Below are 16,471 nucleotides of genomic sequence, written 5' to 3'. Positions count from 1 at the left end.
AATTAATGACAAATCATAAATAGATAGCAATTTGAAATCATTTATCATAACAAAATTTGTAATTCGCTCATATTTCATTATAAGTTTATCGCATTAGTCATAACAAAATTAAAATTTATTATAATTAAATAAGTTTACATTTATTAATCATTCGGTTATATTTTATTATGATAGTTCACTGCGAGAGGTGAGAAAATTATGGCACCCCTGATTACAGAAAATCGACGGTTACATTTGTTAATACTGACATTCACTTGTACTAAATTCTATTGTTATTGTTAATAACACAAACAATGTATAAGAACATGCTTCAATAGGACGGTAAAATTCCATTTATATCACAATATTAAATAGCTACGGAATGTTGTCATCATTTTAAAACTCTTTCAGTCTTAATGAAACTACTGCATTTTAGATAACACATTGTAAATCCGAATTATTTAATTCGACATTCGATTAAATTATCAGTCTCGCTTTGGGTTTCCTTCGAAACTTAAAAAGCGAAATGATTATCTTTGTACCAAGATGGTACTAGCTTATACTTATTTGATGTAATTTTAACATATAATTAATAGGGGGCTTGTCATAAGTACATATTTAACCAAAACTGTTATTCATTATTTTTAAGGCACAATAATAATACTCTGCTTAACAACAAATACTTCAAAATACTGAAATCAACAGATTTCATTCTGAATAGGCGCATCCACACTGAGCGAGCATAACGGCCAGTGTAGACGTGCCTTGGCTGAGGCCGCGTGCGCGTTTTCCTCGCCTGAGCGCACCGCCTCGGCCAAGGCACGTGTACACTGGCTGTTTTGTGCGCAAGAAAATTGCCTCGCACGTATGTTCGCTCTGTGTGCACCAGCCTGGTTATATATTACCATTTTATTATTTATATAGTACGGTAGTAGTAAAATGTAACTATAACTGTGTAGTGATTACGGACTTACGGTGGATTATAGTGATTTCCTTTTCACCAATCCCGGACGGAGAACTAGGTTCTGATGTCACTAGCCAGGGTGATAGTGATGATATCGGTTGAACCTTAGGAGTGACTTCCTCTTTCCTCGGAGCTGGCTTCGGAGATGCTACCTTAGCTTGAGACTGAGGTGGCTCCACAACAACAATTGACACATACTGAGAAGACTGAGCAAGAGGCTCATTCAAAATCTTGGGGGATGGCGATGACTGCACAGATAAGTTAATATTCGTTGTTTCATTTATAATTTTTACTTCATTCTCACGAGCTTTCAGTATGTTATTGCATTTAAGCTGTCCTGGTGGCAGAGCCTTCGTAGATGTCAGATAACATTTAGCTTGGTTGTTAAACTCTTTGTCACCCACTGAGTCTAACTGATCTCTCTTCACTTCGTTTTTAGAATCATCATTATTCAGTTTCTCCTTCACCAAACTCATTAGGAGATCATTAAGAGGATTAGAGTCTGACACAGGTGTAGCTGGAGAGCAGTTGCAAGTTGGTTTATTGATAACCAGTTGGGTAAGATTATTCTTCTTTTCCTCTATCACAGGTTTCTCTACCTTGAACAAAACTTTGTTGCTTATAGAATCTTCTTTCGAGCCCAGGACTTCTTTCGGTGGCTCTTCATCCATGAGATTCTTAGTTGATGGCTCTCCAACTTCTGCTAGTTTTATATCCGTATCAAGAATAGAAGACTTCTGTGACTTTGCACTATTCTTCCTAGAAAGTGTGCCCTGGCTAGAATCAGGAAGTAAGCTTGCTAATTCAGTAGACACACTGGGTACTTCATCTGTTCCTTCATTGGAAACTGAGGCCTCTGTTTTTGGAGTGGTCTGTTTTTCTCTTTCCCTAAGAACATGACTTTGCCTTCGAGCAAACCTTTGACTGGGCCGTCTCTCGAACTGAACAGTGCGACGAGCGCGATTCTGCTGAGTTGTTTGATACTCTGTTTTCCCAGAGTACTGGAAACGCGATCCCATTCTAAAGAAGTTCTGTCGCGCCGATGGGCCTTTTACAGGTGCTCGTAAGCGGAAGAATGTGTGGTGCTCGACTGCACACTTCCACAGGTGTTTACAAGCTTTTTCATTATGGAGGCGGAACACGAAAGTATGCTCCTGTTCGCGACCTTGGTCATCATCCTCAACTACAACAAGGGTGAGCTTCTTTTTCTTGAAATCTAGTTTACTTATTTTAGGCCAGAAAAACAGACCAATTTTCTGAGGGCCTTCAAAGACAAGAATTCCAGTTGGGGTGAGACCAAGGTGATATTCACACCCGTCTTTACCAAGGACTATATGCATGTCGACACCATACATTTCTAGCCACTTGGCTTTGTTCAGATAGTTGACTTCTGCTTGTGCTGGAGTCAGGCCTTTACATTTTTTATATTCTTCTAATATTTCGATCTCCATCTCTTCCGTTTGATTGGGTACAAACCTGAATTCTGAGACAGTGGCAGGGGTGTGCAGTGCTTCATCAAAGTCCCCGAGCTCTGATTGCAGAGCCAAAGCTGCCAATTCTACAGCCGTTGAGTGAGGGCATTCTAGTTTACTCTCCAGGATATCCTTCTTCAGTTGTAAAAAGAACTGATACCTAGTAAGTTCCTCTCTCAAGTTATTTGGCTCTGATGAATAGAACTTAACCTTAAGCCTTAAGGTGTATGGTGGGCCAATTTTAACTTGCTTCTTTATGGTTTTCGTTGGATCCAGCCAGTGCTTTACATTGTTTGTGTCAGTAAATTGCAAACCAAAGTAATCTTTTTCAATTAAGTCAAGTGAATAAAATACTTGTTCATATAAATCCACAGCACTGGCTTTCTTGGACAAATTAATAGACAAGTCAGTATCATCTAGTAACATTACTTTACATTGTATCAAGTTTTTATTTGTAGGTGTTTTCTGACCTTGTTTGTTTCTGTTCTGGCTTGATGAGCGGCCTCTCCGGCTGAGGAAGCGCAGCATTTTGGCTTCTGCTGCAAAACCTATAAGAAAAACACTGAAATATTGACATTTGCTAACCATCTGTGCCATTAACCAAAGTTAAATAGGTGACACATGGTAATAATATTTACCTACTATCAAAACAATCTAATATTGCGATACACTTTCGACACAAAAAGTCGCTCGCGACATTTAAATTATCCTTACAGTTTCTATGCAATCTATACTGTCTCGCACAAAACAGGTTTTTAGAAATAGCATGTAAAGTTCATTCGTCATGGATTTGTGCTGCGAAAATTGTCGTGACCTCCCTCTATAAGCCGTCGTAAGCTGTTTATTCCCTTCACAACACTTCTACGTGCAGGCCTAAATTCATTCCTGAGCCTCTTTAATTTAATTATAAGACGTAAACTTGCAAAATGTACAAGACACTTAACTGATAACATTTCTCGTTCCAAATGTCATTAGTGTATCGATTGTGCAAACGTGTAATAATTCACTAAGATATCAGAAAAACTACACTGTCGTCTACAGTATTAAGAGAATAACATAATTACCAGATTAAAAGGCAGAGCTCCTTTCAAAACACGCTGGGATTCATTTAAATCATTTGAAGCACAAATCCACAACACCCTTTCGAGAAGCTTACAACATAGACTAAATATATCTATACTATACATACATACATCTACAAACGTTATTGAGGTTGACGTCAACAAAGCGCAAAAAATATTTAAGTCAGCGGGTTAAACCTTGCCTTAAACATTTTGTCATCCTTTTTGTCCATATGGCAACCCTATTTCATTCGCGAATTGACAGTTTTCATTCGTTCAATCGGTCAATGTCACTGATTTGGTTTCGTTTCCTTCATGCACCCTTTTTGTTGCTGATGTGTTGTGTGTGGATTCTAACCCTAAAACTCAAATATAATTCCTGATATATTGTTACTTTGGCAAACAATTCAATCGTAAGTACATGATACGCATTTCTAATGGTTGCAATATTATACATTTTATAACTAAAGTTGGTAAGGTTAAGCCGCCGTTGAATAAGTCATACATGTATAACAAGTTGTTCAGTAATCTTGTCGACTGATAAAATTTTAAGACTTAAACTGTATAATCTAACCCAAAAGGGATTCATAATGCTGTTGCTATATCGTCACAACTATTATTCATTTCGATATGACTGCAACAACCTAAAAACTGCATGAAAGTTCGCTGGTTAGCATAGTTTGAGGGATAAATCTACTTTGTACTCTACTTACATGTTATTACACCAGCACAAATCCTTGCGTAATGCGATTTTATTGTTTGAAATATTTTATACATGGTCATTTTGCTAGATGAGGGACGAAATCCAGTCATCATGGGCCGACGAGGTCGAGATAGACCAGGGAGCCCTGCCACCGCCATCAGAAGTTGTGGAGAATGGACTCAAGATAGTCACAGAATACAAATATGATAATGACAATAAAAAAGTCAAGATTGTTCGCACATACAAAATTGAGAAGCGTGTAGTATCCAAGGTAAAGTGCACTTATATCTGCTTATTTATATTGATCTTTATAATTTTATATAGGTATAGTGCTATTCCAACATGTGTAATACAAAATTAGAATTGGGGACCTTTTACATCTCCAAATGTTATTTTTATTAACCATAGATATAACAGAGGCTGTTATACTGTAGTAATTATTTATTTTAAGATTGTTATAATTTAGTGTTTACCCAGGTATTGGCTGTTATCTTAAGTGTAAACTCCATATAATGTCACTTGATATAAAAATTCACTCCCTATAATGTCAATGTTGTTCGCTATAGTTGCTTACCTATAATATTAATTTTACTCTATATAATGAAAACTCTCTATAGCATCAAAAAACATCCAGTCTCTTGTTTGTCGCTATTTATAGAGTACTGTATTACTAATGGTGAGATGTATTTTTCGTGTCAGTATATTATGTCACTGTAAATGTTGTATTGACTTGTTAAAGAGCCCTTGAGCTCTACTTATAGAATAAATATTTGAATGAGTAACTAACAACAGTTTTGGCCGAACATTCATTAGAATTGACCATATGGAAAATGAAGCATTACAAATTGAACCGTAAACCATAACGGATGGTCATAGTTTACAGTTTAATTTGTAATGGTGAATTTTCAATATGGTCAATTCTAATTCACGTTCCGCCAACACTGACTAACAAATTATGAACTAATTAATTCAGTACCCTTTTTTCTTAATTTCAATCCAATACTCTTCTCATTACAGAGCATTGCTAAACGCAAGACTTGGACCAAATTCGGTGACTCTGCCAGCGACAAGCCAGGACCGAACCCAGCCACCACCAATGTTGCTGAGGATGTGTTCATGCAGTTCATCACCAGCAAGGAGGAGGCTCAGCGGCCTGATGATGGACAACTTGATGGTTTGAAGGTATATGAGGTCCATTTTATTTGTATAACATTTGTCTGTATAAAAAGACCTTCTGTAATGAGAGTCAAAGAATACTTGCCTGCTGCCTGAATTATTATTTGGAACTGCACATTACAGGTCTTATTTGGACTTGTATAACTTTTAAAATGTTTTAACTAGCACTATCATTTATAAAATGTAAAAAAGATGTCTTTAATAATTTTTCTCTCCATTATTAATTCTCGAGTAACTGTGAAAAATTCTCCATGACATTTATGCCCTAATTCATATGCTATTGAATGATAATTTTTTTTCATGTGTAACAGTTAAATGGACAGATAATGGTACATTGTTGGGCGCCATAAAACTATGAAGGGGTGCATTTTTAAAATTAATAAAAAAACAGGTATGGGGGGTTATTTGTCGATAAATATAGAATAAGCAGGCAGGTAGTTATGACAATGACAACTGATATGACCTGTATCCAGTAATCATAAAGATAGTTATCATGAACAAGTAGTAGATATAATATGCTTGTCTAATTTTTTAAACTAGTTCACATTTTATGCTGAAACCATGTCTTCTGGGCGTTTGTTCCAAGCCCTCACTACTTGGTTGCTCAGAAAGTGTTTGGGTTACTGTGAGACCTATGCCTATCAAGCTTTAAGTGATGACCTCTCAGATGGTTACTATATAGGTCCGAAATAATTTGTGCCCTGAAATAAACCTGGTCTTAAGATAACATTTACAATTGTAATATTGGCAGCCTCCGACCAGCAGCGTGATCTTCAAGTGCCGCACGTGCCAGGGCGAGCACTGGACCCTCAGCTGTCCGTTCAAGAACACGCAGATGGCGCAGAACAAGGTCGGAGAGGCGGCCAAAGCTGCAGGTGGGTGTTAGTGGCAGTCATAGCCAAATGTCCAGTGACATTGTACAGTGAGCAAGCAGAGAAAGGAGGTGGTTACGAAAAAGACAACATTCCTGTCCTTTGCTGAGATTGGGTTAACCCATGACTGCCTTGTGGTGTCATAAGGTACCACTTGTATGGGAAAATTAAATGTTGATTAAATTTTTAAACTACCTAAAATGATTTCAGAAATAGTATACTTAACAGCTTTTATTCACGGTTAATTTCATTAGACTTATATTGATCGTGATTACCTTTTGTATTGTTTTCGAGCTCCCGATATTAACGCACGTCTAAACTGGCCGTTTTGTGCGCAAGGAAATTGTCTCGCGCATGTGCTCGCTCTGTGTGGACCGGTATATTTAGGATTTATTTATTTTTCATCACACTTGCTTGAAAAAGATCTTATTTCATGCAAGTGTGCTGAAGGACAAAGACCTATTTTGTTATGGATTGTGAAAAAAAAATCTATAACTCCCTAGGGAGTTATGGCTTTATTGAAAATTATGTCACTTATTCATATAAACCAAGTAGCATAAATGAGTTATACTTTTAAAATACTGCCGTTTATAATTTAATATTTTTGTTTATGTTTAAAATTATTTAATTTGATTAATTTAACAGCCGATTAAAATATTTTTACATAATTTTCATTCGTGGCTGAATGCCGAATAGGTCTGTGCCTTCGATGCCTCACCTGCCAAGAAATTACAAAATGGCGGACGAATGTTTGATATGTCACCGTATTTAAGAATTATTTCGCTTAAAATTTAGTTCTTTCTTCGCAAGTGTGATGAAAAACATTGTGTGTAACAAATCCGGGGGTAAGAATATTGAAAACTCGGGTCTTTAATCGTGAACCTTGTCGGTAAGCATGAAGGTTGATATTGGGCTGTAGCCGCGCGCGTCATATGACGTCTTTGGCAGTCAAAAGGTTAATTACCACCCTCGTATCTAAAATTTCACTTACCCCCCCTCGTTGCACAATGTACTAATAGTCGCTTTTTTTTTGACGGAGTGGGAATGCATTTACGCACGGTGTGTGGGACTCGCCGCTCCTTTCCCCTCTCCTGGCAAGGGGGGGGGGGAGAATGTGAAACACTAAACCCACTCCGGCGTTTCACCCTCATTGCCGTTTGTGAGGGCGCACCGGGATCGGGAGCCTAACGAGTAGGAGCGGTTGTCGGCAGACGCGAAGCCGGGCGGCGCGGGCGCGGGCGCGAGCAACAAGTACGTGGCGCCCTACCTGCGCGAGGGCGCCGCGCGCGCGCCGGGCCGCGGGCCGCCCGACGCGCGCCGCGACGACGTGGCCGCCATCCGCATCTCCAACCTCAGCAACTTCGCCGTCGAGGCCGACCTCGAGGACCTCGTCAAGGGCTTCGGCCCCGTGCAGAAGCTCTACCTCGCCAAGGAGAAGGTCAGCTCTTACTAGTTCAATAGGTTCCTTGGAGTGAGGATCGCAGATCACGCCGGACGCAAGCCAAGATAGCGTCGCCAACCTCATATCCATTGAAATTGAAATCTTTATTGTCATATAGTGAGTTACAATGATCTTAAAATTATGTTAGGGTAGAATCATCACAATCAACCGCGATGCGGCGTACAATGTTAATACTGAAACTAATCTTACAGCTAAATAATTATACAAATATTACATGTGATGCGAATAAAATTATTGGTACTGTGTCAATAGGTAAATTAACAAATAATATGTCATACTAACTCGACGGCATAAAGTGGTCACTTATCTTATAGTAAGCTTTGTCTAAGCACCATTTATAAAGTTTACGTCCGAATTCAGGTAGTTCAAGTATTTTAATTTCATTAGGCAAGTGGTTAAATGTGTGAATAGACATATAAAATACACTCTTTCTAAAGTAAGCTGTTTTGTGATCAATGGAATAGCACAAATTAAAACCATGGAGTTTGGACGTTATTCTCGATTTTGATATTGGCCTGTAGCCGCGCGCGTCATACGACGTCTTTGGCGGTCAAAAGGTTAACCCTTTTAACATATTAGCAAATTTAAAAAAAAGTTGTAAGTCAAGCTTCGATTGCGCCTGATGGAGCAAAATTGCTCTTGGAAAAAATACAATGAGAGGGTGTAAATTATGTACTTAAATGATAAATTAAATTAAATGATATGTACATATCATTTGTTATCCCGAAACGTGATTCCGTGCAGTAATGATTTACTTACGCTGGTCCCAGTTCTAGCATTATGAAATTTTTATATCGGACATCTAATTTACGAGTTTTTTTGTCAAAAAAAAAAATCGTTTTTGAGACAAGCTTTGATTGCTGATTTAACTTTTCTTTCAACAGGCAACTAAAATAGTTATTGAGACAACTCTAAGAAACTCAAACAATTAGGTTGCATTGTTTTACTACAGAGTTCCTACAGCCACCTCCTTTGTCCATCATCAGATCAGCTTTATGGTACCATAATATTGTATTGTCATTGTCACCTAACTTACGTATGTATGGGAATTCGGTCTAATTTAGCTTGCACAAAAATTGCCATTAAGAGTGAAGTATTGGCCATGTATGTGGCCATACAAAGAGACAAAAAATCTCAATTTCAAATTTTTTTCTATTCTCCATGATTTTTTGTATTTTATTGACACAATGAAAAACTAGGTTTATTATAGGTTTTCCTTTTTTTTTTCGACTTCGAATACATTTTTTTTTCTAAAAAGCGAAATCTACAGACCTAAAATATATTATGCTGAAGCGATCAAAATCAAAATGATTTGTTAAGATTTAGAAACCGTTTATTTTTTATATACCACGACGGTGGCAAACAAGCATACGGCCCGCCTGATGGTAAGCAGTCACCGCTGCCTATGGACGCCTGCAACTCCAGAGGTATTACAAGCGCGTTGCCGACCCTTTAAAAACCTGTACACTTCTTTTTTGAAGGACCCCATACTGTAGACCAGGGATTGGAAACCGGTATTTTTTGTATGGGAACGAAAACTTTTTTTTTCGTTCTTTGTTAATTACTTCATTTCTAATTAGGCAATCTAATAATACGAAGTCGTTATCTGAAAACACAACTGAGTCCTACATTTAGAGTATAAAATAAACCGAAATATATGGTTATTTCGATGTTTTTGCAAAAAACCGGTTCCGATCCCTGCTGTAGACCCTCGGGAAAACCTCGAAATCTTCTCTCTCTTCACCAATGTCTGTCTGTCTTGAGTATCGGCTTTCGGGTTTTCTCCCGAAATGGAATGAATAGAATTTCATAGAAAAAGTAGTGTTTATTTCTTTGGATCGCAAAACAATTCTTTCCTCTTAAGCGTATTGTTATTTTTTTTTAATTCTAATATGAAATGCGTATTACAGAGCACTGGTCACTGCAAAGGCTTCGCGTACGTCCACTTCAAGTTCCGCGCCGACGCCGCCAAAGCCATCCAGACCCTCAACGGCCACGGATACGACCATCTCATCCTCAACGTGGAATGGTCCAAGCCTCCGCAGAACAATTAATTTTGTATTATCAGCATTATCGTTCCATTATTCACAAAATATATTATATAAAATGTATGGTTGTCTTTTATTTTACCATACTATGCCATTAGGCGGGTCCACACTGGGCGAGCATACACGCGAGGCAATTGCTCGCTCTGGAGTCCACGCAGAGCCTGCCTTTGACGATAAATATTCACGAGTTCCGTGACAGAGAAACGATGCTACGAAGCCGGTACACATAAACCTCCTTATTTATAAACGTGTACTAAAGTTACGATGCCGCTAATCATCGTCTGTCCCTTTCCATCATACCAATACGTCGGAAAGGGACAAACAATGATTAGCGGCATCGTAACTTTAGTACACGTTTATGAATAAGGGGGAAAGAGCTTACAGTATGTGTAAAAACGATTACGCTAACGCAACGTTTGGTGCCCAGAACTCTACGCGTCTCGTACTCGTAACTTCATTAACGATTCGCTAACGCTCCGTGTAGAGGGCCTTAGTAATGTCTTCTTTAAGAGGGTTAAGGGTAGATGGCGTTGTTGCCTTTATTATGGTTTCATTAGCTTTCATCAAATAGCAGTCTCTCAATTTACGAATTCTACTTTATAAATACTGATATGGCTTACAAGGCCGTGGAATTTAATTTACCTGTTGTGCTAATTAGCTGTTGGAATTATTGTAGGTGCACAGTTTTCAGACATTGAATAAACGATTTGAATCTTCTTGCTTAGATAACATGGTTGCTATTAAAATGGGTAATTTACTAAAAAGAGTCTTATTAGGTATGTATATTTTTGTAGTCTATTTCTTGCTTTTTCTATTTGCAGTTTTGATCTTTTCGACGTTGATTTTCCTTTTTTTTTTTTTTTTATGTAATAGGCTGCAAACGAGCAGATGAGCCGCCTGATGGGAAGCAGTCATCGCCGCCCATGGACATAAGCAACATCGGAGGAGCCACTTATGCGTTGCCAACCGTTATGCAAATGAAACAAATGTATTATTTTAATTATAATTTAAACAATTTTTATTGAAGCATGTTTGACAAAAATCTTAAAATAATATTATACCTACTATAGGGCCAATTACACACACATTCGCTATCAGTCCCGACGTCGGGCCCAAGCAAGAGTACTTTTCCGTTTCACGGAATATCAGCACATCTTAAACAATATTTGACATGTGAAAAATACTTTGTCTCTAATTGCCAAAAATGTTAAATAGTTGATATTTTTGCATATGAACCATTTTCTTACATTTCAAATATTGTTGATGATGTGCTGATATTTGGTGAAATGGAAAAATGCTCTTGCTCAGCTCCGACGTCGGAACTGACATTGGGCCTGATAGCGAGTGTGCATGTAATTGGCCCTTATGATAAATCTTCACTTTGTACAGCAGCTACAAAAAATAAATCCATGTCTTGATACTATATTTCTTATAGTTTAGGGCTTAGAATTATAACAAAAAATTAAATACAATAACAAACAAGCACAAGTATTCGGGAAAGACTAGAATTCTTATGACTTCAAACCAAAATTATAATATATGAATTAATATTAACAGAAACATTAAACAACGTCAAGCACATTCATAATTTATTACATCTATTCCAATACCTCCAAACATTGGTGAAAAAGCTTACTACTTTATAATTAGAAGTGAATGAATGCTTTGATGATACAAATTAATTGTGCAACACTTAGGAAATACCCAAAATGCCAAAGTTATTCTTATGGCAAAATCTTAATCTAACTTAGTGCACACAAACTTAGACTGAAGTGAAATCAGCTGTCAAAATAACTGATTACTCATCTAGACCAGAGAATTTGAAAAGAGGTGGATTGTCAAAGAAAACTTTGTAGCCATAGTAAATTTACTGCCATCTTTTGACACATGATTGAAACGTTTAGAACGCCATTTGTCCTTGATCTTTATTCTTTCTGTGTTCAATTTGTGAAATATCAAAAAGTGGCACCGTCTAATATTTAGATCATCAAAGGTGTGGCGGCATCATTTTGAGCAATGTTGTCTTGGATTTGGCCTATGCCTGGTAAAATGGCGCCACTTTTTGATATTTAACAAATTCACATATCAGTGAAAAATTAAGGATCAAACTCAAACGGCATTTTAAAAGTTTCGTTCCAATCATGTGTCAAAGATGGCAGTAAATTTACTGTGGCTACAAAGTTTTCTTTGACAATCCACCTCTATTTCAAATTCTCTATGTCTAGACGAAAATAAAGAAAGGACACTTACCATGAGGAATTGTGTACATTAACTCACTTGCACGCATGTAATTATATTGCTGTCTCGCCCATGTTCAATGACATTGTGCAAGCGGGACAGTGATATAATTATGTGTATGCGATAGAGTAAGGAACAAGTGGGTCAATGTATTAAATTCCTGAAGCTCAGCATCCTTTTTTAGCTGCTTTGCTTCAATCGTCTTGACATCTGAATTTACTGCTCAACCCAGACACTATTTACATCATTTATACATTGACACAGATGAATTCACTTCTTAGATATCAATGTCATATTTCTCGTCATCACTATTAGGGCTGTACACTTCATCAGGAAGGTGCACCTCCCCGCAGAACATTAGCTCTACATAGTGGAAGTAGTCAAGTGCAATATTAGTTAGCATTGCTCCTGTGGTCACTCCGAGAAAAGTGCCGATTACCGGCCTTTGTCCAACTGAGCTCCTCAGTATAGCCCACAAGAATATTGAGCCGAGAGGCCAGAGGCACCCCCCGAGGAATGCCCAGGAGAATCTTCTTGCTGGCACTGCCGCTGCCATGTGGGGACGGGCCCAGAGCCAAAGCCCTGCTCCACCACCAGCTGATAGGAACAAGAGGTCAGTGACATCTCGCCGTGGAAATAACCTGTAAATAATTATCATCATAACTATCCAGTATAGGTAAAGTTTGAAATATTGTCAAAAGGTACAAAAAAATTGTGTAACTTACTCACCTGACCATTAAATGAGGATTCATCACAGATATTGATAGCGTTGTGTAACTGACCAGACCTTGCATTGGTAAATAGTAGTACAACACATTGTCCCTTGTGAATGGTGGTATTTTCACTTTTTGCACTGACTTATTAACATAATCCACAGCTTTAGGCACTGTAGCCGGCAGGTTGCAAAGCTGCCCCCGAATGTTGCGATAAATTCTTTCTAGGATATCCATTTTCAGAGGAAATGTAATTTTTCAATTATAATGCACTCTAGACTATTGCGCTGTTAAGGTTACGCTCATAGACATAATTTGGCAAGTGCAATGGTTTGTAATGTTATTTTTAATGCAATACTCTATTTTTTCAGTACAATGCACTCCGATACAATTCAATGCATTCATTCACTCACCGCCTGTCATCATACGTCAAACCGTGTGACCACTTGGCTATATGCGCTTCGTTGTTAGATTTGGAACTGTGAATGAATGAATATGTAAGGTACAGGTAGAAATAAAAATAATTCATTTTCTTATTATAAAGTAGTCTTACTGGTTAAATAATATAATAAATTGTACTGCTCATCTCACTTAGTATACTTTCTTATTATATTACCACACTTGAAGTGTTAGTTTTATGACTTTATGTAAATACCTGTTTGTCTATGCTCAACAATTTCACTCTACGCGACATGCGCGCCTTTTTTATGAATTCTAATTTATTTCTTACTAGGATTGTAGTGATTATACCTATGCTCTTTGACTAGGATTAACTTTTTTCTTTCTAGTTGATTGAGATTAATGTTAGGTATTGTGATTTGTCAGGGTGTATGTATGGTCTGTGTATGAAACTGGGCTAATATAAACATAACATAAACCCAAAAGCAAATAAAAACAAAGTAATTGATTATAATCCAATTTTTATTTTCATTAGTTTTGTAGGTATTTTTGCATTAACAACTTCATCTATTAAACTTTCTCCTAAAGGACTAGAAGCTTCAATATCTAATTTACTTATATCTGTTGTTATATCTATACCTCTCCTCCACTTTTCTATGCCATTCCATGCTATCATAACACCATTATCTGTACACAGTTTTGGTAAGGGTCTATAAATCTTGTAATCTGATTCACCACATAAATAAGTTAATGCATTGAATATATAGTTATTACATGCAACACCACCAGACACAACTAGCTGTTTATTATCTTTTGGTATTAGGTTATTTTGTTCACAAAACTCCATAGCTCTCTGAGTTCTATGAACCAAGTGTCTTGAGACGGCCATCAAAAGTGCAGCACACAAGTCATTCACTTCAGGAATCAATTTATCAGCTACAATGTTATGTTCTTTTTCTTTTTTGTATAGCTGAGATATGACAGAGGTCTTCAAACCGTTGAAACTAAAATTACAATCCCTGTACTCGGCTAGAGAAAGTGGGAGTTTAAATACATGAGGATTAGTTGCTTTTGATGCTGCTAATTCTATGGCTTGGCCTCCACATATTTTTGAATATTCTGCTACATTTCGTAACTTCATTCTCCTAGCAACTTTGTCAAACACTTCACCAGGCGCTATATCCATACTTTGTCCGAGCAACTGAAAATGATTTACATCTTGAGCAACCGCCAGCAAACAGTGTCCTCCTGATATTAACAAGACTAGGAATGGGAAAGATATGTTGTGATGCATTCTTGCTGCTAAAGCATGAGCTTCCATGTGATGTATAGGAATTATAGGTTTCCTATGAAGTCTTGATAAATATTTTGCATATTTCATACCAACAACTAAGCTCAGAGCTAACCCAGGTCTTAAAGTGACTGCTATGGCAGATATATCTTGCATTGATAACTTCGCTTTCTGTAAAGTATCATTTACTGTAGGTTCAATATACTTTTTATGCAAGTCTTGAGCTACATCAGGTATAATGCCTCCATTCCGAAGATGCATAAGATTCTGTGAGTGCAAACTTTCTGATAATAACTTTCCGCCGTGGCTTATGATGGCGCAACCTGTATCGTCGCAAGATGTCTCGATTCCAAGAATAGCACTTCCAGAATAATTTCTACGGTTATTGAGAAATTTTGTTTGCCTTTGCTGTATAAGTTTTTGAGTCACATATTTGTACAATGATCGGGTAAAGTTCATCATGTTTGATTTAGGAAATTCGCTAGTTTAAGTATCTTATGGTGAAATTCGATATTGTACCAATATTTACATGTGAATAGGTTATGTTTTTTAATAGCAAGAGATGTTTTCTCATAACATTTGATCGATTACTTGAATAAATATTTTTAAATATCTGTATAACACACGAAGCCTGGTCAACTGGTTAATCGGCGTAATAACTGGCGAGGTCTGTAATTTTAATTCAAAACGCTCGTTAAAATTCTTTATCGTAACTAAATAATCAGCAGAATCAGCTGCTTGTTAGCAGATTTGTTGACAATATTGACATTGACAGAATAGAAGTGACGTTTGAGTGAAATCAATGTCAAATTTGACAAACGGCAAAGGTGCGTTCCATTATTCTGAGGTGCGTTCCGTAGCGTTCAGAGGCCTTACCGCGAAAATCGAAATCCGAAATTTCATCGATCTGCTTCTCTATCAATAGAATATGTAAGAGCACATAGATTTTCGGTTTCGATTAGCTAGACAAAGCTAAAATAGTTCGATAATAATAACTAATAACATTTAAATGTTGCGATCAGTGGCGTAATGGCGTAGCATGAACTAATAAAGGCGTGGGCAAAGTCGCATCTGCGAGGCCTTTTTCTTTCGATATGTATTCCCAATATAATAAAAAGAGTGGCATCTTGCGGGTCCTCCTAAAGTGCGAGGCCGAAGGCGAGGGGCCGTTTCGCCCACGCCTAGCTACGCCATCGGCACTGGTTACGATTCATATCATATGATATGTAATGTAGTAGTAAAACTGGTTGGAGTAGGCATAAGGTAAAATGTGTATAATCTGCTGCCGTAAAGTCCTCCAAAATAGGATCACGTAGGTCAGATAAACTAAACATACGTCTTACTTTCACCCCTATGCCCTAAAGAAACTTCCTCTGAGTTACGAAAATAACATTTTTCCGTTATTATTACATACATTTTTATCGGGCCAAGCTGTGATTTCGTATTTATCCCGCTCAAAATTTGTCAAGATTTCATTGGCATCATGTACCATTTTCCGGGGCTAGCTCTTCCTCTTTTGGAAGAATCACGTAAACAACCAAAGAATAGGTGTGCCCTTTTATTTAAATTTGTTGAAACACTTAGCTTTCTGGTAAACCAGCTGATGTGGTTGGTCACCGACTTCACGCATCGTCTCTCTTGGTCTCTGGATACTTACAACTAGGTACTTACAACTCGAACACAAATGGCTGTTTGCGACTACGGTATTCAACTCTTTACGAGTAGGTAGATAGACCACTTTAATCTTTGCGACACGATCAGATCCGACTTCATTTGGTATCGGATAATTAGTCGCAACAAAATTTGTACACTACACTTTTTTCAGATTTGCGAATTTTTACGATATTTCTACTCAGTAGGTACCATGAGCACCTTTGGCTTTGGACCGATTAGGTGACCAAGTTTATGAAAAATGGTAACGGAATGAAAATAAAAATCTTGGGACAACTTTTTTCCTCTATTCGCTCGCGATTCTGAGTAGGTAGAAAGAACGTAAAAAATCCTAAATCTAAAAAAACGCTAAAAATAAAGAAATATAATAGTTTTATTTCTTTTAATATGAACTGTAGTGTACAACATAACGAAATAGTCCA

General features: G+C 37.4%; 4 protein-coding genes across 4 annotated transcripts; 1 reads left to right on the top strand and 3 right to left on the bottom strand.

Annotated features, from left to right (window-relative positions):
- Nucleotides 1-13: 13 nt before the first annotated feature.
- Nucleotides 14-3,610, bottom strand: LOC133520159 (band 4.1-like protein 5). The gene is made up of 2 exons (XM_061854530.1): nucleotides 3,480-3,610; nucleotides 14-2,963 (listed from the first exon to the last, which is right to left on the bottom strand). The coding sequence occupies exon 2, from the start codon at nucleotides 2,941-2,943 to the stop codon at nucleotides 925-927; it is 2,019 nt and encodes a 672-aa protein (XP_061710514.1). The 5' UTR covers nucleotides 2,944-2,963; nucleotides 3,480-3,610; the 3' UTR covers nucleotides 14-924.
- Nucleotides 3,611-3,739: 129 nt separating this feature from the next.
- Nucleotides 3,740-9,800, top strand: LOC133520162 (eukaryotic translation initiation factor 3 subunit G). The gene is made up of 6 exons (XM_061854532.1): nucleotides 3,740-3,889; nucleotides 4,268-4,450; nucleotides 5,197-5,361; nucleotides 6,107-6,230; nucleotides 7,439-7,665; nucleotides 9,600-9,800. Exons 2-6 carry the CDS (start codon nucleotides 4,268-4,270, stop codon nucleotides 9,741-9,743), a joined length of 843 nt encoding a protein of 280 aa, XP_061710516.1. The 5' UTR covers nucleotides 3,740-3,889; the 3' UTR covers nucleotides 9,744-9,800.
- Nucleotides 9,801-10,728: 928 nt separating this feature from the next.
- On the bottom strand, nucleotides 10,729-13,131 carry LOC133520157 (uncharacterized). Its single transcript, XM_061854528.1, has 2 exons — nucleotides 12,705-13,131; nucleotides 10,729-12,616 (listed from the first exon to the last, which is right to left on the bottom strand). The coding sequence occupies exons 1-2, from the start codon at nucleotides 12,923-12,925 to the stop codon at nucleotides 12,253-12,255; spliced, it is 585 nt and encodes a 194-aa protein (XP_061710512.1). The 5' UTR covers nucleotides 12,926-13,131; the 3' UTR covers nucleotides 10,729-12,252.
- Nucleotides 13,132-13,591: 460 nt separating this feature from the next.
- Nucleotides 13,592-15,363, bottom strand: LOC133520156 (tRNA N6-adenosine threonylcarbamoyltransferase, mitochondrial-like). Its single transcript, XM_061854527.1, has one exon. It carries the CDS (start codon nucleotides 14,838-14,840, stop codon nucleotides 13,596-13,598), a length of 1,245 nt encoding a protein of 414 aa, XP_061710511.1. The 5' UTR covers nucleotides 14,841-15,363; the 3' UTR covers nucleotides 13,592-13,595.
- Nucleotides 15,364-16,471: the final 1,108 nt, after the last annotated feature.

The sequence above is a fragment of the Cydia pomonella genome, chromosome 7, assembly GCF_033807575.1.
Source record: "Cydia pomonella isolate Wapato2018A chromosome 7, ilCydPomo1, whole genome shotgun sequence".
NCBI lineage: Eukaryota > Metazoa > Arthropoda > Insecta > Lepidoptera > Tortricidae > Cydia > Cydia pomonella.
The sequence above is the reverse complement of the archived record's forward strand: the minus strand, read 5'-3'. Positions and strand labels throughout refer to the sequence as shown.

Excerpts from the sequence above, each read along its gene's own strand:
- LOC133520159 (XM_061854530.1), bottom strand. The coding sequence starts at position 2,943 with ATGCTGCGCTTCCTCAGCCGGAGAGGCCGCTCATCAAGCCAGAACAGA.
- LOC133520162 (XM_061854532.1), top strand. The coding sequence starts at position 4,268 with ATGAGGGACGAAATCCAGTCATCATGGGCCGACGAGGTCGAGATAGAC. Across the intron at positions 4,451-5,196 it reads AGAAGCGTGTAGTATCCAAG|AGCATTGCTAAACGCAAGAC; the intron begins GTAAAGTGCACT and ends TTCTCATTACAG. Across the intron at positions 6,231-7,438 it reads AGAGGCGGCCAAAGCTGCAG|ACGCGAAGCCGGGCGGCGCG; the intron begins GTGGGTGTTAGT and ends GGTTGTCGGCAG.
- LOC133520157 (XM_061854528.1), bottom strand. The coding sequence starts at position 12,925 with ATGGATATCCTAGAAAGAATTTATCGCAACATTCGGGGGCAGCTTTGC. Across the intron at positions 12,617-12,704 it reads AATCCTCATTTAATGGTCAG|GTTATTTCCACGGCGAGATG; the intron begins GTGAGTAAGTTA and ends AATTATTTACAG.
- LOC133520156 (XM_061854527.1), bottom strand. The coding sequence starts at position 14,840 with ATGATGAACTTTACCCGATCATTGTACAAATATGTGACTCAAAAACTT.